The sequence below is a fragment of the Spea bombifrons genome, chromosome 1, assembly GCF_027358695.1.
Source record: "Spea bombifrons isolate aSpeBom1 chromosome 1, aSpeBom1.2.pri, whole genome shotgun sequence".
Taxonomy (NCBI): Eukaryota; Metazoa; Chordata; class Amphibia; order Anura; family Pelobatidae; genus Spea; species Spea bombifrons.
The window spans coordinates 23,541,609-23,566,441 of record NC_071087.1 but is presented as its reverse complement, the minus strand read 5'-3'; the positions used below and the strand labels follow the sequence as shown (position 1 = coordinate 23,566,441).

Genomic DNA, 24,833 nt, shown 5'->3' with positions numbered 1-24,833 from the left:
AAAATGTTTCCTACTGATTCCTTTTAGGCAGCCTCCATTTAATTTCAGAGAGAGAGAGAGAGAGGAAAAGTACCAGAATTGCCTATTTACTTTTTATATTGTAATGACTGCTGAAAACTTAAGCCATTATTATTCCACTGGACCTGCATGATAGATAAAGTATCGCTTTCTGAAAATATTTAAAACAGGTAAAGTCCGCAATCTTGAAAAAGACATCGTACTGAAAAATGTTTTAGTAACCTGACTCCTTAGGAACTCTGTTACAGTAAAGGAACATTCATATCAACTGCTGCATCTATTCAGTATAAAAGAACAAATTTCACGCAGCCTCATATTACCACGCAGAGTATCTCTAGGAGAAAAGGTCTGCAGTGCTGCTAAGCTCCTGTCCTTTGTGACTGTTGATGCCCCATCATTGTGGGTGACCATGCTAATGGTACAGCGTGGTGGTGCTGGGTTCATTTTTGGACATGACTGGCTCTTAACATCTGGCATGACCTCTCAGTATGAGATGAATCACCATGTTTAAAACCTACAAGGAAGCTGTGAATTCAAATACTTGTTTTTCATAGTAAATATATTCCCTGTGTTCCAAAGCCTTACGAGGTAAACATTTTCCTATACAGGTCGGAGATTATTTGGATTAATCCTAGGTTGCTTCTTCTAGCACTAGACCTGCATTTGCTGACCACAAATGTACCACCTGGTGAATGTTACCATAGGTAGATCTTCCAGGAACATGGCAGTCCATGTGTGTTCAATTTTGTGATTGTTACATTCTATGTCTGTTAAGTATAGCACTCCTTGGGTATTCCACCTACCCAATGGGACATCATCTTGGAAAGTGAAATAATAAACTAACTGTAACAAAAAGTACCATTAAAAAACAAAAAGCCAAAAAAGCAGTAAAAAAATCCGGCAAGGCGTGCTTCTTGTGTTACCCTTTAAAAGGTGGCATATACTTTATAGAAAGCTGATCACTCCTGCTGAGAAGATAGAGATGTAAGAGGGGATACATTGTGCACCTTCGTATGTCAGAGTAACGATTTTACATTTGCGCAGTGATTAAGGTAGTGTGGGGATTTGATGAGAAGATGGTTTTCCACAGTGGAGAAGAAGTTGACTAAGTAAGGAAGCTGATCCTAGTGGTTGCATTTTGGACACAGTGATATTTAAGCATATTTTCTATAGACAATATGGCATGGCTTCTAGTTAGAGCATGTGACATGTTCTCGTTACACAGAGTAATAAAGAGTAATAGTTGTTTAAATGTAATTTCCAGAACCGATGTTAAATGTTTATCAGTTAGAGTAACATTAATTTCCTACTTACATGAAGTTACAAAAAGCAATGGCAATTTAAATGCTATTTCCTATAGGTCGGGGGAAAAAACTGCTAATTTGTGGTGGTTGGTTTAGAGGATTAATAAAATCTTAATTGTGATACTACATTTTGGTATAGATTTTCATTGTTCAGAATTGCATGAGCATTTCTATATGCATTTTAGAATATATGAATTAAAAAGTATGATAATACCTCTGTACATCCTATGAGTTGTGATGAACTAAATGTAAATATTTTGCCCCATATGTATGTGGATTCAATCAGTTATCCCATAGTACATGACATCAATAACTTTGGAGTGCCTTTAGACTTCCAAAAGATGTGGCTTAAACCATGGGTGTAGGAACCAGAGGGGATAGGGGGGACAGATCCCCCCCAGTAACTCATGCGGGGGGACCGATAATGAATAAATCCCTCCCAGGGCCGTAGGAACCCCCACAATCACGGCAGAGCAGCGAGGCAGAGGCTTCGCACTCCCACCACAGGACTGCAGGGTAAGTGAACTACAAAAGGCGGTAGGGAGATGGTAGCTAGTGAGAAGGGAGGGTAGGGAGAGGGTAGCTAGTGAGAAGGGGGTAGGGAGAGGGTAGATAGTGTGAGAAGAGAGGGTAGGGAGGGGGTAGATAGTGTGAGAAGGGAGGGTAGGGAGGGGGTAGATAGTGTGAGAAGGGAGGGGGTAGATAGTGTGAGAAGGGAGGGTAGGGAGGGGTAGATAGTGTGAGAAGGAAGGGTATGGAGAGGGTAGATAGTGTGAGAAGGGGGTAGATAGTAAGAAAATGTGAGAAGGAGGAGAGGGGGTAGATAGTGTGAGAGGGCTTAGATGGTGTGAGAAGGGGGAGGGGGTAGACAGTGTGAGAGATGGGGAGAAAGTGGGGATCTGATGGGGGAAGATGCTGCCCCCTAGATTTTTAGGGTTACGCCCATGGCTTAAACTATGGTGGAATGTATTGTTAGGATAATTTCATTAATTAATTTAATTTAGGAGTGTTGTATGACATTTTTGAATGCTCAGGGTGCTAAATTACCAAATTAGGGCTCCTATCATTTTTTCATAAATACTCAAGACATAACAGTAGGATCTCCAGTCATAAGAGGAGTTCCTGACTATGCTAGCCATACAGGCAACACAGAGGGGAGAGCAGCCGGGAAGTAGACGGTACTAGTCAGGGAGTAAGTGTAACTAGATGCTACTGTCTCCCGTAACACATTAAAAGAAGAATGGCTGCCCTGAAGGACCGATAAGTAGCTTTCATACCAGGGGCTCCTGGAGTAGATCCGTAGAGTCACCATGTATTCCTATGTGGTTTACGTTTGTGGGATTTCTCTATATGGCTATAATTTAGTTGCTAAACTGACTCAATGTATATAAACCCAAATATGCAGGGCTGTCTTTACAACAACAGAAAAAGGGCAGAGGACCACAGCCTAGTTTCCGCAGAGTCTCATTCATAACTGTCTCTTTTCCCACTGCAGGGCCGGCCCTACAATGGAGCCGACTGGGGCAATTGCCCCAGGCGGCACTTTAGAAGGGGCGGCACTTTGCCGCCCCAAGCACTTTTTTGGGGGTTTTTTTTGAAGCGGAGGAGAGAGAGAGAGGGGCACCGAGTGGTTTTCGCTTACCCGCTCGGCGCCCCTCTCTCTCTCTCCCCTCTGCGGCGAGTCTCCCTGTTCGGTCTCGGTGCCGGCTTGTAATGCAGAGCGCCGGAAGTGACGTCAATTTCCGGCGCTCAGCATTACAAGCAGGCACCGTGGCAGAGCAGGGAGACTCGCCGCAGGACTGTTTAAAGGTAAGTAGGGGGGGTGGGGTTAGATTATGGCGTCGGCGAAGTTTAAAATGCTGCCCCCCCGGCGTCGGCGGGGGGGGGCGTAATTTTAAACTTCGCCCCAGGCGGCGTTAAGTCTTCGGCCGGCCCTGTCTCACTGTCATTGCTCCTGGGAGACCCCTGTGTGCTAGGGTGTAATTCGAGGATGAGAAGCTACATCGGAAGTTAGAGCCTCTAGAAAGTTACCTTCTTTGTGGGTCTTGTGTGTTCAAAAGTAGGCTGGGGAGTCAGAGTAGTTAACATATTTTATTATCATTCCCAGTTAATATTATTATATCTGTCCTCATTGGGTTGGTCACATCAAAAAGAACACTTAATTGCATTCATTTTATTTTTTTTCTAAATTTAAACTTAGCTTTTTCCTGTGCCTGACCAATACTTTAAGTTCAATACGTTGCATGATCTTATTATGCATATAAAAAAACACCTCCAAGTATGATTAGCAAAATGAAACTGATATGTGTGTGTGCATATAGTGCTGTTCAAAAGTTTGGGGTAGTTTATAAATTCCTTGTTTTTCAAAGAAGCACCGTATTTTGTCCATTAAAATAATATGAAATTGATTACAAATACAGTGTAGACACTGTTAATGTTGTAAATGACTATTGTAGAAACGCCTGATTTTTTATGGAATATCTTCATAGGCGTACAGAGTCCTTTTATCGCTCCCATCACTCCTGTGTTCCATCACTCCTGTGTTCCAATGGCATGTTGTGTTCACCAATCCAAGCTTAAGTTTAAAAGGCTAATTGATCATAAGAAAACCTTCCTTTATCAAGTCAAAAGCAATACTAACCACAAAACATCTTCATCTTTATGTTCAGTTTCTGGTCGGTTTCTCCAGCGTAACATCTTGTTTAACATTAATTGCACTGGATCATACACACGACATTTGCAGATATGCCTGAATATGATCCCTTGATGTTGTATGTTTTGTTGTTGTGATTGGCAGCGTAGTTGTTACAGATCTACATAGCTTGCAGTGAGATATATTGCACTGTAATAACAGATTATAATACTACAGGAGAAACATGGTAACCTGTATGTCATCCATGACCAACAAACACTAGGTGGCATTACAAGATTGGATAAAGATCAAAGATTACAAGTAACATAAAAGGCAAGAGTATCATGACACTTTTATATTATTATGCAAAATGTATTATTATTGATTGGAACTATGAATGCATAAGTTAATTTTTTATTGCCAACACAATTTCATTATCACATTATGCATGTCCGAAGGATTTGGCCATTGTCATCAATGTGCATAACCTCTCTCTTAAAACACCCTCGCTGACTGCAGGAATACATTTAGATGTTGATGGAACTATGTGTCAATGTAAACCTAATGCCATTCATGAACAGAATGGCTGGTTTACAAAACTTGTATTCTTATATGCTCATTGTACAGTGATAGGGTATGTTCTCACAGTTTATCAATACATTACATTGTGGAAGGCTGACTGCCGTTATAGCTGAATGATTCCCTATTTAAACCATAAAAAATCAACAGTATTTGTAGGAATCTCTATACATTTCTTTGATACAGCCAGGGCAATGTTGGGACCTTTAAGACCAGAGGGCAAGCTCAGCCAATGTTCTGGGATTATATTGGTTTAATGCATGTTTGACAGCCAACACGCAAACCATAGAGCCCTGTCCAACGTACATTTCCCACGGGCATTAGCATAAGGGAGCAGAAAAGATCCAGACATTGTAAGCAATATGGTAAGTAATATATACACATGTTAGGATTAGGCAGAACTCTCCAAAATTGGGGTACTTTGATGTAGTGGCGGGATAGGTGGGATGGAATCCCCCAAACATATGCTTCAGATGGGTGCTTTTAACTAGCAGTTGCTGGGTGTGCGCTGATTCCTTGCTTTGTTGTAGAAAGCTACACCTACACAATACATAACGTTACACTGCAAATGAAAGTCGTTTATGGGCATTGTCACCCAGGCTACACATACCGAGGGATCAGTGGAGTAGGTAAATGTAACGCCTCCTCAACTCGGCTTTGTTGGCTCACAGCGAAATTCATAACAAGCGAACGTTGTCAGGTTGGACGCAAGCAGACTGCTAAAATGACGGAAATGCTTGTCAACAAAATCCAGGTAATTGTCCATTGATACCGCTAATTACTGCAATTAAAATACACAGTCTTCTAATCTGTCATTATTTTATTTAACAGAGAAAAAGCCTCCGATTTCACCGGATCGCCACCAATATAAAACATGTGTGTGGGATGCTGCTTAGCTTGAAAAGGTACTGTTAGGTGGCAGAACACAGAGGAACTCTCTGAAAATTCTCTTACGTGTGAACTGTGATCGTTACTTTGATAAACACTCAGAATGAAGGATTATCTTTAACAGGCAATAGCTCATAGTCCTCTTAATGCCATCTTAAAACATTTAGCTTCTACCCACTTAATGCACAGAGAAATAACCATCATGAACAATAATATAAAAATGACCACCTGTATTCTTTACAGTTTATTTATAAATCAGCAGCCTATTCAGTACCACTGTTACAAAAATAAAAAATTACCAATTAAACAAAAAAGACGATATTATCTAGACTGTAAGCTCGTTTGAACTTCACCTGTTTTTTCTGTAAGTCTAATTGTTATACTAGATATTACTTGTCCCATTTACCTGTTGTACTGCGCTACAGAATATGATGGCGCTATAAAACAATAAATAATAATATACAAAACTGGCTAAAACATAATAAACTTGTTTCCGTTTTCTGGTACCATTAATGACCACATGCCTTAAAGTCTTCTAATGTAATATTGACACATACCTTATTTTCCTCTGTAGGTATATAGGACGGAATGCAGTGGTGGAGTGGGCATTATTTCACTTGCAAATGCAGATCCACAGTAGAAGCGATCTTCTCTTTAACATTAGCAGCTTTTCAAAAAACAATATGGTTTGTATTATAAAAAAAATTAGTTTTATAAAAAAAAAATCAAGTGAGAGCCCCAAACACACCCCGATCATGTTGCGTACATCCTAAGGAGGTAAAGAATGAATTGTCCTTACGGTGATTTTGGCCATAACAGTCAGATACCAGGTCACCTAGCTGTCGCTCAGCATTGTGTTGGCTTGGGTTTTTGGCTTCTAAATATGAATTATGTTAAATAATAACATACTTACTAATAACTGGTATCTGAGAACTCTCGCAGTCTCAGAACCAAACGTTATTGAGGTGCCCCTTCTTAAGCAGCTCTGTTTAATTATAAGCATTCCACCTAATCTGTGCATCCTGACAACAAATGGCTTTCATGGGGTCGGTCATTAGAACCATTTGGTTCACTATGATGGAATCTTGCTTTGGACTATTAAAAGGTTGGTATTTGTAGAGGAACATTCTGAAAATCATTATTTTTCACTGTTAAGTCCCATGTTATGATGGAGGGTATATTTACCTTCTCTAGTACATCAGCCATTACCAATCATCTGCTGGAGTTGAAGTTTGGGGTGATAAAGCAAATTTATAGACACTAAAACTCTATCCTTAGGTCATTTTGTTTAGTTCACTGATCCTTAAGATTAATATGGACATTACTCTGTAGATTGTACAGCACCGCAGTATATGATGGTGCTATATAAAACCATAAATAATAATAATGTAGATCCATTATATAGATCACACAGATTATTATTTTTCCGAGAATGTTTTGGTATTTTAATATAATAATCTCCACATGTAAGAAGATATGGGCCTTAATGATGACTTATTGATTGCCAAATGCAAAACAGAGTCAACACTGCAATTCACAGTATGTATCATGAACCTTCTAATTCTGCTACACAGCGACCTTTACGTGATCCCCTTTCCAAGAACATTATGTGAAAATTCACTTACATTCCATTAGTGCCATTATATTGTAAGCTTTATATGAAACATTATTTCCTGGGAGCAAAGGAAGATAATTTTAGGAATAATTTAATCCTAAATGATGCACAGGGGGCAAGAGATTTGTGCTTCTTGAGAACATCTAACCTTGAAAAGAGATGTGTGTTGGTGGGCACTTTATTACTTGCTTTAAGGACTAAAGGAATAAAGTGTGCATCCCTTTTTAGTTTACATACCTGTTTATTTGTCCAGAATCTCCTTGGCAGAATATTCAGCCCAAGACATATATATATATATATATATATATATACAGTAAATGGGAGATCAGAACCAGGATTTGTAGTCTACCTAGAAAGGCCAATTTTTTTTTATTATTATTTGTTTCCTGGTCGGTGGAGGGTAGGGCATTGTGAATTTACATAATCCAAATTAAAGAAAGAGTGATGTAATTTTTAAATAGCTCTTGCTATAATTAAAATATAATAGTCATCTCCCCATGCTCTGGAGAGAACATTTTCACTATCCATTCCTGCTTGATATTCACTAGGTTGCGTCATTGGCATGGGTGGCTTCCAACACAGATACATTTGAGGAGAAAGCATTGTGATGTTGACCCAGTATTCCTGCCAGTATAGTGAGGATCAATGCGTTAAGCATTGTTTGCACAATTTATACAATATAGAGAGATAAAGAATGTTATCTTATGCTTCCAAAGTTCTTACATGTCTGCTGTGGGAAAGCATTACTTACAATATTATTACTTACAATTATTATTAATACAGTAAATAAAATATACTAATGCCTAGCATTATTTTTATCATAGAGGAAGGACTTTGAAAAGTTAAAAAGTCTGTTGTCTGTTCCTCCGAAGCAGAGATCGCAACCCGTTCTCAGACAGGTACAATCCATCATTTGTTTGCCTTGTTAATATTGATTTATCATTATCAATAGAGGAAATTCACTTGTGGACTGTTTTAATGGCTCGTTCAAAGCCATCTGTGCTTCAATTGAAGCTGCTAAATGCAATACACTGTACTACCCATCTCCCGACTTACATTCCTGAACTGCCGAGGCTCCTTCAACAAACAGTGTGCAGTAGACACAAGATTGAATTACATATGGCTTTATTAATATGCCAAGCTTCTCCAAATCTATAACAGCATCTTATAGAGCTTATGGAGTCCTTGGCTCCATCTAATCCAGGGGTGTCAAGCTGGAGGCCTTGAGGGCCAAAAAGGCCACATTTATAGGGTATCACTGGATGGACACTGGCAGCTCAATCAAAATGATTTAAAGTTACTAAATAACTTGTGTTGAAAAAAAAGAATTCAACTAAATACTGGTTTGTTTGTGCTCCTTGGAGTCTGAAGTCTTAACATCATTTATAATCTATGGATAAAGTTTATGGAAAGGAGCCACCTTTATTATTATCATAAGGGTGAATTACATAAAACACATATTCATTGATGAATTATCTTACCAAGCAAAAGTAATGAAATACTTTATTCTTCTTTTAAAGATTCAGTTATGTCTAAGGAAGAACAGGGCATTTCAGAGTCTTCGAGAAAAAACCCAACTGGAACTTTGTCAGCATATAATCTATCAACTGTAAGTAATGCTTGTTGAGTCTCTTTGGGTTCAATAGGGCTACAAGTATGTCGTTATTTTCACAGAACAGTAATATTAATACTTTTATCCAGTTTTATCTCCTTAGTCCCTTTCTGTAGATTATTACTCTTTCTCTGTACTTTGTTCTAGGCCAGTAGCCCATCTCTGAAGGCTTCTGATTAGAACTGATGCCTTCCCCACCCTAAGTTGGGACTCTATACTCATCATTAGTCTTTTTCAGTATCTGACTGCAGGTTGTTCAGCTCCCTCTACGTGATTAATACTTGTCTGTAAAAATGCATTTATTTTGTTTTGATGTCTTTCTAGTTATGAAACAAAAACCCTAGTTATAAAACAAGGACATGTGCCATGTGAATGCTACATAATTCTTTCTGGAAATTTAAATGCAACCACGGAAGACATGAATGTCAGGAAACAAAGTGTATTTTCAAACACATTATATGAAGTTGAAGAAGGGGACTTTTTAGGGGTAAATATCATGATGTATTACAGACACTTTTAATTCTTCATAATGCATATACTTTTTAGTAATGCTACTTAGATCAGGTAATTAGATAATTTCCTTCCTAACTTTCCCCTTAATAAATCTCTCAGTAGTTTGTCTGTGTTCATAGGAAAGTACTAAGTTTTCACTACCAAATAGAATTGTATTGAATGTCTGCTTCACTTTAATTGAACGAAACACTCAGCAGAACTAGATATCCAATAAATCATTGGGATGGTTTAATTAGGTATGATCATAAATATACATCCGCGAAGACATTAGTGGACTTTTACTTAGGGGAGAAATGTTTTCTAGTTCTTTTCAAATCTCCAGGGTTTATATGTTCTATAGTCTGTAAGTACTCTCTGAGTTTAGCACACAGCTTTCTCCCTGATCAAACGTTAGGGCATTTCCCCTGCGCGAATCGCAAATGGCAGTGTTTTGGTTATCGGCAAAAGGGAGCCATTAATAGGTCTTTTTCTTTTTATGTGGGCCTATCATCTGTAGATGAAATTGCAAGTCATTTTACATAGGATCAAAATACTCCCCGTGGCCCTTTACAGGCATTGTGGCCCCATTGCAAGTATGGGACAAAGAGGTTGGGGGAGCATGGGGTGAGTTGAGGCGGTGGAGCCCTGTGTTTAGATTTGTACTGGGCCCCAAGATTTCTGACGGTGTCCCCGGTGCTGCCCACTTTAATGATGGAGAGGTGAGGAAGGCACATCAGTTTTGTAGGGAATATAAATCTCCTCCGATTTGAGATGTTAAGGAAATTATAGATTAGTGAAGCGTAACTTCCTAGGGTCGGCAATGCAGATCTCTCCTTTGGGATGAGTAGTTCTAAGTAGAGGTGGAGGCCTCAGACAGCTTTTAGTAGAGGGGGGTTGGTGCTAAATGCCCCTGCCGAGTCTGCAGAAAGAACAGACTGGCCCGGAGATCTGGGCTTAACCCGTAGACTCCAGAGAGTTCTCAGGAATAACTGGTATATTTGCTGGAACTATAAGACCAACGCCATCTCTAAAAATGACAACCTGGCTTTACACGGGCACCTCAATGTCCAGTGACAGGCCTAGAAGCATTTTGGTTTTTACAAAAAATGCAATACTTAAAAAACTTGCTGTTCAACCCTAAATATTTGTTTATATGACACAGAGACTTTAAGGATGATATTTCAAGGAAAGTTTCTTTCTTTTATTTTATTTTTTTTTGGCAGGAGATCGGCCTTATCACAAACAAGAGACCAGTCTCTTTTGTATGTAACTCCGATGTGGAACTTTTAGTCATCGACAAAGAGGTAATCACAACGGGAAAAAATACTAACATTTCTACAATGCATTTGCTGCTTATAGCAACAAAAAGTGGTAACAGGACAAAAGCACCAAGAAAAATGGGCCCAAAATGAATAAAAGTATTACAGTAATGACTTACAAATCGCATGCCCTCGACTTCAACTAACAAATATTACACTCACAAGCACTCATACCAAATTGAAAGTAAATTGAAGTTCGAGCCGAGTTTGTCACAAGATTTAAGGGAAACTTTTGAACCCACTACTAAATAAAAAGGCCAGTAAATAACTTCAATTATAACAATCCATCTACGGATGTAAGGAACAATGCGGTTAAAGAAAATAATGCACCACACATTTATAAGCGTGTCTTGATGGGCCACCTAGTTCGTTCCTGCTATCATAATTTTTGTTTCCATGCTGCATCATATTTCTATAAATGAAAATATACAGAGAATGTTGCATGTTCTACGTGTATGTTGACATACTAGCATCAAAAAACAATAAGGAATTTTTAGTGCAGTCTTAAAGCTTTTGTAAGTATGAACAGTGAGTTCTTCTTCGGCATTTGCTACTTAGTTCCATCCTCAGGCCCATTTGCATCTTTGAAGATAAAATAAAATCTGACCTAAGAGTTGGACCAGACATTGCAAGCAAGTATACATACTTCAACATTGACATTTTATATCTAGGGGTTGCCTTTGACCTCATCTTATGCTCAAGTTGCTGTAGGTATATAAATCCTTACTGCAAAATCTTTCATTTTATCTGATAACGTTGCAACACAAATAATCTCCTAGCCTGTTTGTCTCACTTCATGTGCAACACTTATTAAAGATTAGCTCTTAAAAGAAGATCCCTTCCCCACTAAGGATTATTATTGCGTCTACATACATCCAAAAGACCAAAGGTGCTTTTTTTTAAACACCATGTTTATTTTGTAGGTGCAGTATCTCTTTAAGGAATAAGTGCTTTATCAGTTCCAGTATAGAATTCCCCTAAGAATCCTATTTATTACTTGTATCCTGCAAAAACAACAAATATGAATGCTCATGTGAATGTTTTGACCGCAAATATAATTGCAAGATATATAGCAACAGCTTCTGGTATAATGGTATTCTTGGCACAAAATGCATAAAGAATTATTTCTACAGTCCAGGTATGGCCAAGCAAAAAGTACGGTTTAGGTAATGCGTACATCCCATCAGCTATTCCTTCTAATTTTAGAAAGCAATTGGTGTAAAAATCAACTAATAAAGACACTCATAATATTAAATCTGACAAGTGCCTCTTAGTATGTTTTTTTCCTTAAATGCCTCAAAAAAAAATACAAAAAAACAGCCTGCGGTTTTGAAATTTGTGAGATGTAGATTTTCATCTTGTTTTCAGCCTTCTCTTTCCTTTTAGACAATACAGATAAAACATAGGAATACAATTTATCAGGAATATTTTAGTGTAAGTGTATCTTTTAGGATATCCTAAAAATATATCCCAGAGCTTCCTCCCATCCTCTAGGAACTCTGTAGTAAGTGACGATTTTTGCATGCTGATCACTTCAACACCAAGCAGTGCTACTTAGTGAGTGTGCGTGGTAAACCGCTTCATGGCTTAACTGTTGTTACTCCTAGATGCTTCCATTTCGCAATAATAGCAATAGATCTAGCAGAGCAGAAATTTCACAAACTGACTTGTGGCAAAAGGGCCTCTGTGCTCTTCGGTAAGACCCCGTTCTTCTGCCAATGTTTGTTTATGGAGATGGCTGCCTGTGTGCTTGATTTTATACACCTGTTTCCAATGGCTGTGGCTGAAACACCTAAACCCAATAATTAGGATGGGTGTCCATAGCGTAACTATGCACTATGACAGCTTTACTACCCTATTAACAAATAAAGAGCTTTTTTTACTGCCATTGGTCTATACAAATAATTTATTGCTCAATTGTTGATTAGCCAAAATATATATCTAGCCCATACCAGTGCTGCTACTCCATGACTCCAGGTCGGTTTCTCCAATTTCTGGACAAAGGAGTGACATTTTCTGACCCACTCCCGTCTGGTCTGGGGCTAGACCCAACCCTTGAATGAAACTACATACAGCCCCAGACCAGACGGGTGCTCAGGGAGAGCTCTCAGTAACATAACCTGGGAAGTCCATGGGAATGAACATGGCTTAAAATTGTCAAATAATACAATTCCACTTTAAAATGGAGTTCTGTTTCTGTAATGATGTTGGTAATTGAACCTATTTCCCAAAGCAGAAACCACAGCAATTACTTATCATTTAGTGCCAATGAATAGGGCCAGCCTGGAGAGCATGTCTTTGCCAGACTGGTTGTGTGGTGAACATTTGGCTCCTGGATTCCAGGGTCAATAATGCAGTTATGGCACCAGAGCTTTTATTTTCTTCCTCTTAAATGTAAAAAGGGCAGTAACACAGCCACGCTAATCCATCTGCAGGTTATAACCTGACAGAAAGATTTATAATCATTAATCAACCGTATATGAAAGATGTTCTCAGATTTCCAGAAAGTTTGTAAGGAGAATATAATAGGGTCTGATGAGGACGTTGATATACTATGGTGACAAAGAGAAAGAGAATGTGTACAGGTAATACAAGCCGGCTCTGAGAATGGGCATGCAGGTAGTGGCCCTATTCCTGGAGCACAGAGGTCAACACCCTTTGGGACCAGTTGCAAATATCATGTGGCCCTGGCACCCCAACATCCCCTACTGTACATAAACATTGCAATGTTCTATCACAGCCATATTTATTCCTAGTTAGGTTTGCTGAGGGATATTTTTATTTTCAGACAATTCTGGCAGGTACGTCACTATCACACGTAGTACAGGAGTCTCTCAGCTATTCACTAACCAGGGGCTATACGCTCATCACTGTTGAAACTGCAGGTTCTGCTCTAGGCTTACTAAGTTGATCACTACATGATGATTCAAGGTTTTTCTTTAAATGCCCTTATTCCTATAATGGCTTAGATCTTCTTGTAGGCAGAACAATGTAACCGACCAGGATTCCACGTCTATTTACACATGGTGCTTTCCGGTCTCTAAGTTACCGGTGTACACAACAGAACATGAAGGTTAAATATTTGCAGTACGCACACTCATGTCAGTTACAATTTTAATGACAGTTAAGATGATCTACCATTAATTATGTTGATGATAATCCACCATCCTCACTATTTTCTTCAAATATTGATTTTTAATTTATATATATGCATACTTACAGATATTATGTGGCTTATATATTCATTAAATAATGAAAATAGTTGTTTCATATTGGCATGTTGTAAGATATATTAAGATTATTTTAGAAAATATTTAATATTTATATTATATTTTCCTCGGCACAAATTTAACAAGATTATTATTATTGTTATTAGAGTTACCAGCACATTAAGAAAATCATATATTTGTTGATGAAGCCAAGCATATTACATTAAAGCAGCTGAGAAAATGTTTTTCCCTCTCGGCCACTAGAAACCAAACAAGAAATTTGTTTTCGAGCTTCTCTTTAGAAAAATGCCTTTTGCTAATTTTATTTAATACTGACTTTTGGTGATATTGACAATTTGCAATTCAATAGCAAATAATTACGCGGGAAGACTTTTTAATTTTTCTTTCTTGTTTCTGTTATGGAATCAGAGAATGGTAATCAAACTTGTGTCAAATAGCACAAGAATGTCAAAAGATTAAGTTTATTAGGGAGATTACATCATATTAATCCACGAGTCACATGTTATGCTGATTAATTTATAGGTTAATTAACGTAATCCTTGGGAAGGCTGCCATATCACAGACATTGAGGATCATTTGATCGCAGACAATGAAGATAAGAAAGCCATATCCATATAGCAAAGAATTCAGGACTGCAAGTTGCATTCCTCATAAAGTTATTAAATGCTTTATCCTTGGAATTCCAAATCAGTATCCCGCATTCCAATATATAAATACTTTATACAAGTAAAATTCACAAAGTTACCCTGCAAAATAAATAGTGCTAATATAGCAATTCAATAATATAGATACATTTAAAAATAAAATCTTTTTGTATCGATGAGCTCAATTGTGAACCAATATTTAAAGCTGTTGTGTGTTTAATGTGTCCTTAAGAAATGAGTCATACATTGTTAATCAGTTCCTGCTTTTAAAGAGGAATATAATGAATGTTGTGGTAAGTTCCTTACTGAATATGCCAGTAGCTGCTGCCAGTTTCCCGACAATAACAATTATTTATGCATTTCCTAATAGAACCTTCCTAAGTTGCGCGGCAAGTGTGTTACCTAAAGATATCTTCTTCTGTTAAGACCAGCCAATTATGTTAATGAGCATAAATCCCACTGTATTTCAGAAAAGTGCAGGTATTTTTTTTACTGTGAGTTGTTAACAATGGGTAGAGTACACTTATTTCATAATATCCTGTATTATATATTACAATATTATATTTAACATCCAAAACAAATACTTGTCACAAAAGATAACATTTACTGGCAAATGAAACGTAATATAACTTAAGGACGGAGGTGGGGGTTTTTTTCAGGACAAGCAGGGCTTTCTTTAGATACCATTATTTTGATCATATCATATAATTTACCATACAATAAAATATATATAATATGGTAATTCTGATATTAATTTGAAAAATCTTTTGCTTATCTAAAAAGCTAAAGAAAAACCTACTTAATAGATTTTTTTTCAAATATACAGCCTGGTATTCACTACAACATTTAGATGGACACATTCCAATTACAATGTCTTAAATGTGACAGACAGGATAACAAGATTGGGGTGACGACTGACAGAAGAGAAGGGGGGGAGTTTCTTTATTGATTTCAGTAGCTTTGGGAAACCAGGGAGAGGGGTTAGTTTGGTGGAGATACTATGGTAAAGTATTTTGAAATGCTTGATAATGTGATTATTACTCATGTTTGATTGTATTGTTTAAAAGCAATTAAAAAGAAATCTTCCCATTGTATTTTTTTCAAACAGGAACAGATTCAACTTTTTAATGCTTAACTTTTTAAATTATTACAATGTTGTACAAAAGGGGGATCCATTTTTAATACTTAGTTTTTGTCTTAAAGCTAATGCGCTACCCTGTTCCGAACTGTTAAAAGCTGATATGACTAAAGCATTGTTGCTATACGTAATATCATAATATCACCACTAGAAGGTGATTAAGGAGCTGGTTAGTCCCAAGTCTCCGAGATGACAAATATGGGAGAATGCAATTAGTTACCATTTATGTTTTAAGATGGACATAACATAGTGTAAATAATTAAGAACCATAATATACTATTTCTTTTGAATGTTCAGACAAGACCTGGTAATATACTGGTATGTATATATATATATATATATATATATATATATATATATATATATATATATATATATATATATACCATATATATGTATAAGTATATTAGGTACTTTTTCCATTGTGAGTCATATCTCTACGAAATGGTCTATATGACTAACAGAATAGAAAATAAATAAAATAGATAAATTGCAAATTGAATGTTTCCATTTCCTTACTCCTATTATGGGTCAGCATAAGGAATGCCTAATTTCCCCTGTATCTGTACGTACACCTAGTTCTAAAGTGTTAGTAACGTGTTGTCACATGTTCCCGGAATCATAAATATGCAGTCATTTATTTTTTAATTTTAAATACAAATACCCCTATACCCGATTCCTGTATGTTTTTTCCCTCTGTAGGCAATATATATATATTGTTCAAACTCCAAATATAAATATATAGTTATTCTAAGTTTAAAGATTTAGGGTAAAATTCCGAAAAATTGTGTATGTAACTAAATATGCAAATTAGATGGCCTGCATATGTTATTCAGGGTTTTTGGGGATTATGGGTTAGAATAATTTTGCACGCATCAGTTTTGTGATTTAACATACATTAAATTATAGAGCGTTTAAACGATTGGCTCAAGGGGATATTTTGGAACGCAACCACAACAACACGATGTTCCAGAAAAGGCAGTTCGCTTCATCTGAGCAATCTACATAGTGTTTGGTAATACTTCCTGGCTCGTTAACTAGCTCTCTGCCTTGGTTTGTTAGACGTTCTGTGTGCAAGCTTGTCAGATCATGTCTTCCAAGTGTGCCTCTCCCTTGCGGCCAGTTTCTAGATTGAACCCAGCGCTATTCCTTTGTGCCACTGGTATAGTTCTCTGATGCTCGATCTGACCAAGACAAAAAAAATGTGAGATATACTGGGAAGCTTCGCCCTTGAAGAAGGCAGATTTTATCCTGCATGATGGACAATTAACATGGTGTGCTTTGGAAATTCATACAGTCACTCATACAGACCTTTAACTTCTGACGCTGAACTTGGCCTGGGGAGGTTCCAGGAGTTAAAGGTCCAAACGAGCCACTGTATTGGTCGCTGACATGGGAGAAGAGGCCCCTGCTGGCGACCAATACAGACGCTCGTACAGGCCTTTAACTCCTGGCGCGATCCTACAGATTCCCGTTCCCGTTAACCCCTGCGATGCTGTGTAGAGAAGGTAGGCTAGAGGCAGTGGGAATGGACCAGGGAGATAGGTAGGAGATTTTAACGAAGATGGAAGATTCTTAGTGTTGGCGTTCTTTGTCTTCATGTTTGTTTACCTGCTGCTATATTAGTTTATTTGGTTTCAACAATTAAAACGCACTATTGGTGTTCGTTTTCATGTTCTCCCGAATACGAATGCACAAGTCTAGTTAATAATACTCACTTAGGTGCTACTTTACTATTCACACATATATTTCACTGTTTATAACTGCATGTGGCCAGAATTTATTGATCGTTTTATACAGGATTTGATTTACATTCTGCAATACTCTGAGCCATAGCGGTATCCTCTGCGTTTTCGTGGTATCAGCCTTCTTTTAAAAATGCATCATCACCATAAATCTGTGCACTATGGTATTATATATACCACTATTGGATATCAGCTTTGGGAACAATGTGTCCTTTTTGTAAAACAATGCATAATTAATGCTAAAACAAATGCAATGAACTATTTTAGACTATGAGTGATCACCTATTTTTGTTTTTAGGCATTTAATGATATCCTGTCCGAAAAGGTACGGGAGCAATACTCTGGTCGCCAAGATTTCTTAAGGTAATTTCTTAAAATTCTTATTATTGTCTATGTAACTGAAAGAAAATACATATATCTGCAACCCCCCCCCAAACCCAGCAGCGCAGTATCAATAAGAAACTAAGGATTTGTTGGGTCCCAAGAAGGATCTAATCTTAATTTGGGTCTCAACCAAGGTGGTCTTAATTAGGGCCCCTTGACATACCAAACATACATTGGTATGACATACATAACAATGGCTAAAGTCTCATATCCACATCGACAGGTTCAACATATTATTGTTCATAACAGCTACATTTTAACTAGATAATTGAGTGCCATGGCAACATCAATGACATGCCGTGTCATATATCTTTCTAGTGATTGCTAGCGCTCGCAAGCAGGCATTATTATTATTATATTTTGTTTTATATAGCGCCATCAAATTCCGTAGCGCTGAACTCTGTACCAGTCTTTATATGGAAACATAGAATTTGACAAAGGATAAGAACCGTTCGGGCCATCTAGTCTGCCAGTATAAAGACATGAATCAGTCCTTTATGAGACACATAGGTTTATACCAATCCCAAGCATGCTTAAATTCCTTCAATGTATTACCCTCTACTACTTCCGATGGGAGGCTGTTCCATTTATCTACCACCCTCTCAGTAAAGTAAAATGTACTTACATAACATAAACGTCTGACCCACCAGTTTCAGACTATGGCCTTTTATTGTAACATTTGAAATAAACTTCCTTTCTGTACTTTTTAAAATTACTTTAAGTATTTAAATCACATCTCCCCTCTCTTCTTTCCTCTAAGCTATGCAGCAATCCTTTTGACTTTCTACATTTACCTTTTATTTAATAAAAGAGTTTGCTTTCTGAAATTGCCACAAGAGGGCATGTTATGACTGATTTATTTTCCAATGCGTGTAATTGCTTGTGAGATAGTTATTATACACAGCGTTTACACATTAAAGATCATTGATTTCTAAAAGTACACATTGTATACACAGATTACATAGAATTAATTTAAAAATCAAAATGTTAAAACTGAAAAAAATTACTATTTAATATAGGTGACAGTGACAATTAAACATAGTTATGGGACAGAAGCAAATCAGAAACATAAAATAATTTTATTAATGTGATGATGTATAGAAATCCATAGCAGCAGCCAGTCACAATATTTTTAATGCTAAATGATTGTGTGATGTGACATTAGTGCACACTTATCATTGTCAGCTGTGCCCTAGGGACTTCTTTAATCCCCCTTTATTCAATATAATGTTTTCCCAAATGCCATGCCCATTTCCCCTATGTGTGAGGCTAGAGATCTATGGCACTTCATTAGGAAATTCCCTGCGATACAGACTTTTTTTGAGGGATTGGAGTAGTACATTGGGTCTCAAAGACTATGAACCATTCCGTTGCAACTGCGCATGGTACTGTTACGTTTGCAAAGGTGTGGAAACCAGGATGCAGGATACAAATGGACCAGTCTCTTATTGGTCAGATAGTCCAGGTCAGGAGCAGAGAAGTAACGAGGTCAGGAATCAAGCCGAGATCGGAACCAGGTATCAGGCAGAGAATGGTCAAAACAATCCGGGTCAGGAGCTGAGAGGTCAACGTGGTCAGGGATCAAGCCAAGGTCGGTAACAGGCAGCAGGCAGAGAATGGTCAAACAATCCGGGTCAGGAGCTGAGAGGTTAACGTGGTCAGGAATCAAGCCAAGGTCGGTAACAGGCAGCAGGCAGAGAATGGTCAAACAATCCGGGTCAGGAGCTGAGAGGTTAACGTGGTCAGGAATCAAGCCAAGGTCGGTAACAGGAATCAATATAACAGGTAAGTAACAGGTAAGCACCAGGTAAGAACAACAGCTAGTTGTAAAAACAACTGAGCACTGAACTGGCATCAGTGCTCTGTTTTTAAACCTGCCGCGCTTCCAGATCCCGCCCCCAACTATGAGGACGTCCAATGGACGTGTTTCTTCTCCATAGGGGTAAGAGAACGGCAGGGGGGCGTGTCTTGTGACACCGGAGGTGTCCATCACTGTGCGGCGGTTCATTCTTGTGAACCGCCGCGGAAGAGGACCTTGCGTGGCTGGATTGTCCCGGGAGGGGTAAGTACCGAGTACCCGCCACTCGGGGGTACTCGGGAGATGCACTCCGCACTGGAGCGCGACGCCACGAGCACCCGGGCGACGCGTCCCGGAAGGGGCTGTGACGCCGCGGGTACTCAGGCGACGCACTCCGCACGGGAGCGCGACGCCACAAGCACCCGGGCGACGCAGGCGGGAGCGTGATGCGGTGAGTCCCCCCGGACCGTACTCCGGCCGGGATCATGACAGGTACTCTTTTCTACTACCACAGCAAACAAGTCCAAAAACAAGTACATTATGTAGATGTAGATGGTACTGTGTCACGCAAACAATTCTTTAGCATTGGATAGAGGATACATACCCCTTTTGGTTAAAAGTGAAGGCAGTTCTCACAGGAATTTTTTTTCCACTTGAGGTGCTTACATAAACTCTCTTGAACCCTCTCTGAAACATTTAATAAAGAGAGCATTTCAATAGACTCCCTGGTATTGTCATTGCTGGGAAATGACTCATCTCTGGTGATAATTGCAAGGCGCAGGTTAACTAAACTGCGCCGTAATTGTCCATTGCTGGACATTAGGGGCTATTAAAGGTCAGGTTAGGTGAGGAGAATTGAGGTATTGGCGGGCTTGGTCAGCTTAAACCAGTTTAGTGTTAGGCAGGGAAAATCAGGTGTCTCAGGTGATTGGTTAATCACCTGTGCTTCAGCGTGAGCGCCTTTGCGGCGGGAAAATTCACGTTGCTGATTGGTGAAATCAGCAGCATTCATGGCGCGAGATGTTTTAATCTTAAATAAATAGCTGCGTGCAAAGTCTCTTCTTACCTCAGTTCTAAAAATCTTGAAAGCTGTGCTGCACGAGCGCCCCCCCCCTCCTTTTTAATAGATTCAATTTTGTCGTAGTCTTTAGAAGGGTAAAGGTCGCCTCTGGTTTGAGGTGGACAGAGGCTTGAGGGTAATACAACCTGGCTAAGGAAGGGCGGATTGTAGCTGGTTATATGTTAAAAAAGAAACTGTCGGTTGTTATTTGAATTGGTTATTTGTTAAAACCTCTTAAACCCTTTAATAAAGCTACGGCCATTTATATCCAATGTATATACAGTGTTTGTGTTTCTTTATTATGGTGTATTATGTATATGTACATGCAATGGACAAGATGCTATTAGGATGTGCGTGACATTAGACACACACTTACACATACACAATCTAACACACTTACACATACACAATCATAGTAGCACACTCACAAACTTACACATACATACTCACACTAACATACACTCCCTCTAATATTGTGACATCCTCACTGTATCATCACACCTCACTCCACACACATACAAACCTCACACCTTCTGCAGCTTTACCTGTTTGTAGGTGTGAGGTGGCAGGTATGATGCCAGAAATCACAGGTGGAAACCCAGAATGCAGCTAACAGCAGGAGCACACCCCCAATATAGGACGTGACAGGATAGCCAGGGTCTGGTACACGAGAGAGCACGTCAGGATAGCCAGGGTCTGGTACACGAGAGAACACGTCAGGATAGCCAGGGTCTGGTACACGGGAGAGCACGTCAAGATAGCCAGGGTGTGGTACACGAGAGAACACGTCAGGATAGCCAGGGTCTGGTACACGAGAGAACACGTCAGGATAGCCAGGGTCTGGTAGACGAGAGAACACGTCAGGATAGCCAGGGTCTGGTACACGAAAGAACACGTCAGGATAGCCAGGGTCTGGTACACGAGAGAGCAAGTCAGGATAGCCAGGGTCTGGTACACGAGAGAACACGTCAGGATAGCCAGGGTCTGGTACACGAGAGAACACGTCAGGATAACCAGGGTCTGGTGCACGAGAGAACACGTCAGGCTAGCCAGGGTCTGGTACACGAGAGAGCATGTCAGGATAGCCAGGGTCTGGTACACGAGAGAACACGTCAGGATAGCCAGGGTCTGGTACACGATAAGGGCAGCAAGGAAAATACAAGGAACGGATACTACACGGCACAATAACTGAGCACTGAATGAGTCTCAGTGCTCAGTTTTTTAACTTCCGGCTAGTGATCACCACGTCCATAGACGTGACGTCACTCACGCGCGTTACCCGCCGGTTGTGGCGGGGAACACATAAAGTTTGGTGAGGGCACGCGTGCGCCTAGAACAGACCACACGGCCGGTGGAGGAGGATGGAGCAGACATGGCGCGGGACTGTCTACCTGGAGCAGGTGAGTAGTGTTAGCGAGAATCCCGCCATGGGTTCTGACAGTAGGTCCAACTCTGTCCGTGTTGGATAAATTTTGTACTGGCCTAAGGGGCATAGCCCACCCCTGGGGATACTGGAGCATCAATTTAACTGTAAGCACTAGGTGTCAATCAAATTATCTCTAAAAACATGGATAAAGTTTTGAGTCGACTCAAATTAAATTCATTGTCATTAGTAAATTCACATATAAATGGGTGATGAATAATGAGAACGTATAATAATGTATTTGATCCCCAAAAAAATTGTGTAGAGGAAATATATCATTTCTAAATGACTTTCTTATTTTATGCCTCAGTGAATTATTCAAGACAAATGGGATTTTAACAGTATTTTGCTAAAAAGCTTTTGAACTTTTCAATTATGGGACTACGATGCAATAAAGATTATTGTAATAAAACATTTTTCATTTTAAAGCAAGTATCACATACCCACAGAGCTCCCTACATGCTTTATAATTCAATAGTAAGTTTCATTTCTTTCCAACCTATGTATCATTATAAGAGAATATTTAAAACAAAGTTTTCTTTTTGAGCTCATCTGAAATATATCCATGAACAATCTACTAATAAGTTATAGATTGAAGTTATGATTTTTCTTTCATTTTTTTTGTTCCTTATTAAAAAATATATCACAACCGTAATCCAAAACTTACAGAGTATTGATCATACACTTAAAGGTGATTTTAAATGAAACTTTTTGATAACTATATGCGGTATTAGAAACATCATTTCATGTAATATTGAGAAACCTTTTCCAGAAATAATTATTTAATCATCTAAAAATTACTGAATTCATATTTTTTTTTTGCTGAGAATGTTTAATTGTCATTTGACACAAAACTTCGAAAAACTTAAAACTTCTGTGTTGTTTTCTGAATGTGATTAAACCTTCAGAGAACTTTTACAATAAGAGATTTAGGGAGCACAATTATTTTTTGTCTAAGTCAAACATAAACTTTAAATTGGAAATTCGAACAAAGGGTCGACAACATCTGAATGTTCTACATTATAAGTAAATCTGAAAACTTCCTTTGGCAATCACACCATGATTTGTATTTTGTATTTTTTTAACAGGAACGTTCCTTTGTTTTCATCATGGCCTTCAGAAAAAATAAACCTTCTTGTCCATTGCTCTCTGCAAAGAAATTACAGGTTAGAAACAACAATACAAACCAAATTTGTTTGTTACAACTGATGTAGCAAAGTGTTTGTTCAATACAATAATTTGATTTAAACATGCATGGGATGGGCATAAGACTATCCTGAATTTAAGACAAGACCAAGGACTGATTAAGATCTGAGTTTGATCAAGAAGAATTGGCAGACTAGCTGGGCCGGATGGCTCTTATCTTCCATCAAATTCTATTCTTTTTACTTTGCAATCATAATACCCCCACAGTCATCTATTCTTCAACGTTGTCTATTCTTCTGCTAGCCTGGTGTTCTTCCATTCTGGGACAGAAGCTCAGAACATTTAAGTGTATAACAAGATTCCATACTGCAGATACAGTGAATCTATCACCAATTAATAGAATAACAACCCCTGCATAGAGAGAGAGATTCAAATAAATAACAGGGACACGTTTTATTTGAGTTCATGAATCTAGGTGAATTTATCTCTTTTTTAGCTAATATTTCCCATTATAGTCCATTGCGGGATTGCCATTCAGCAACTTGTGATAGATTTGTCTGTGGCACTGAATGCAATGTATGTATGCATGTAATAACTTGTACGTACTCTTAATACACAATTAACAAACTTATACAGATGACCAAAAAATTAAAAAAAATAAATTAGCCCTGACTAAAGCCCTGACTAAACTGATGATCGTCTTTTGAACTCTTAGAAGGTAAGTAATATACAGTCCGCTGAGCAAAAGATAAATCTGATCAATCATATCAACTGAATGGGATGAGAAATTATTAGAGACTTACCTAACAATAACTTAAGAAAATATTCCTTTCGCCATGGATTTGAGCAAAAAATAAGTAGACTCCCATACGATGTGATCCCATATTGTTCTTTATGGGCTGTTTTTTTGTAATGTAAGCTTGTGTGTAAGTCATAGGGTAGAATCAATCAACAAAGTAACAAAGTCTGGATAGTTGTAGCAGTTATGATATTTTATTCTTTCCAGTTAGTTTTAAGTGTAGACATATCTGTCTTCGGTTTATGATGAAATGTAGTAAAAGCTAGAATGCTGGAAAAAAAAGTTCAGTATTTCTGAATGATTACCCGACACCAGGAAACATTAGTAAATCTAAGTGTGTCCCCCCCACACACACACACACACACTTTTTGCTGCAGTTCATGGGTATGAGAAGACGGCGCAGATCAAACATGGTCCATTCGGCTACAGTAAAATACACAGTAAGCAGAAGCCTGACAATTATCTATAGATGGTATGTAACTCTATAGATGGAGAGATTTCAAGTACAGAAGGCCTCTGAGGCAAGGGTATGTAGCCAGCCCCCCTATTTTCATAAATTCGCCCCCGAAATGGATTATATACATTTAATAGTGTGTTAAATAAGTTGGTAAATTAGAAGGTGGTAAATAAGTTGAACAGGCTCCCAGCTGAAATAGTAAAACAGTGATGGAGTTCAAACATGCATCGGATATGAGTATGGCTATCCTCAGTATAAGACAAGACCAAGGTGTGTTTAAGTTTTGAGTCTTTACAGCAAAACAAATGGGCAGACTAGATGAGCTGAATGGTTCTCATGTGCCATCAAATCATTAATTTCAACCAGTTAATGAAACCAGTTAATTTCAACCAGTTAATTCAAATTTGACCATTATCTCACTTGTTAGTCCTCGTATAAATCACAGCCTATGAATCCACATGATGGTATGGATGGGTTAAGTTGTAAAGCATAGGTCTACAACCATACCCAGTCCACAACTATTATTATGAAAAAGCATGACTTCCTCTCC

The 24,833-nt window shown here is 38.5% G+C and overlaps 1 protein-coding gene across 1 annotated transcript in view; it reads left to right on the top strand.

Moving 5' to 3' along the window:
• The first annotated feature begins 5,209 nt into the window (after window positions 1–5,209).
• LOC128473099 (uncharacterized) overlaps window positions 5,210–24,833 on the top strand; it is a 38,692-nt gene continuing 19,068 nt past the window's right edge. Inside the window, exons 1-9 of the mRNA XM_053455153.1 lie at window positions 5,210–5,287; window positions 5,365–5,438; window positions 5,996–6,107; window positions 7,861–7,935; window positions 8,557–8,645; window positions 8,973–9,135; window positions 10,364–10,444; window positions 17,515–17,579; window positions 22,970–23,047. Coding sequence (XP_053311128.1) covers window positions 5,258–5,287; window positions 5,365–5,438; window positions 5,996–6,107; window positions 7,861–7,935; window positions 8,557–8,645; window positions 8,973–9,135; window positions 10,364–10,444; window positions 17,515–17,579; window positions 22,970–23,047 — 767 coding nt within the window. The 5' untranslated portion in view covers window positions 5,210–5,257. The remainder of the gene's footprint in view (window positions 5,288–5,364; window positions 5,439–5,995; window positions 6,108–7,860; window positions 7,936–8,556; window positions 8,646–8,972; window positions 9,136–10,363; window positions 10,445–17,514; window positions 17,580–22,969; window positions 23,048–24,833) is intronic.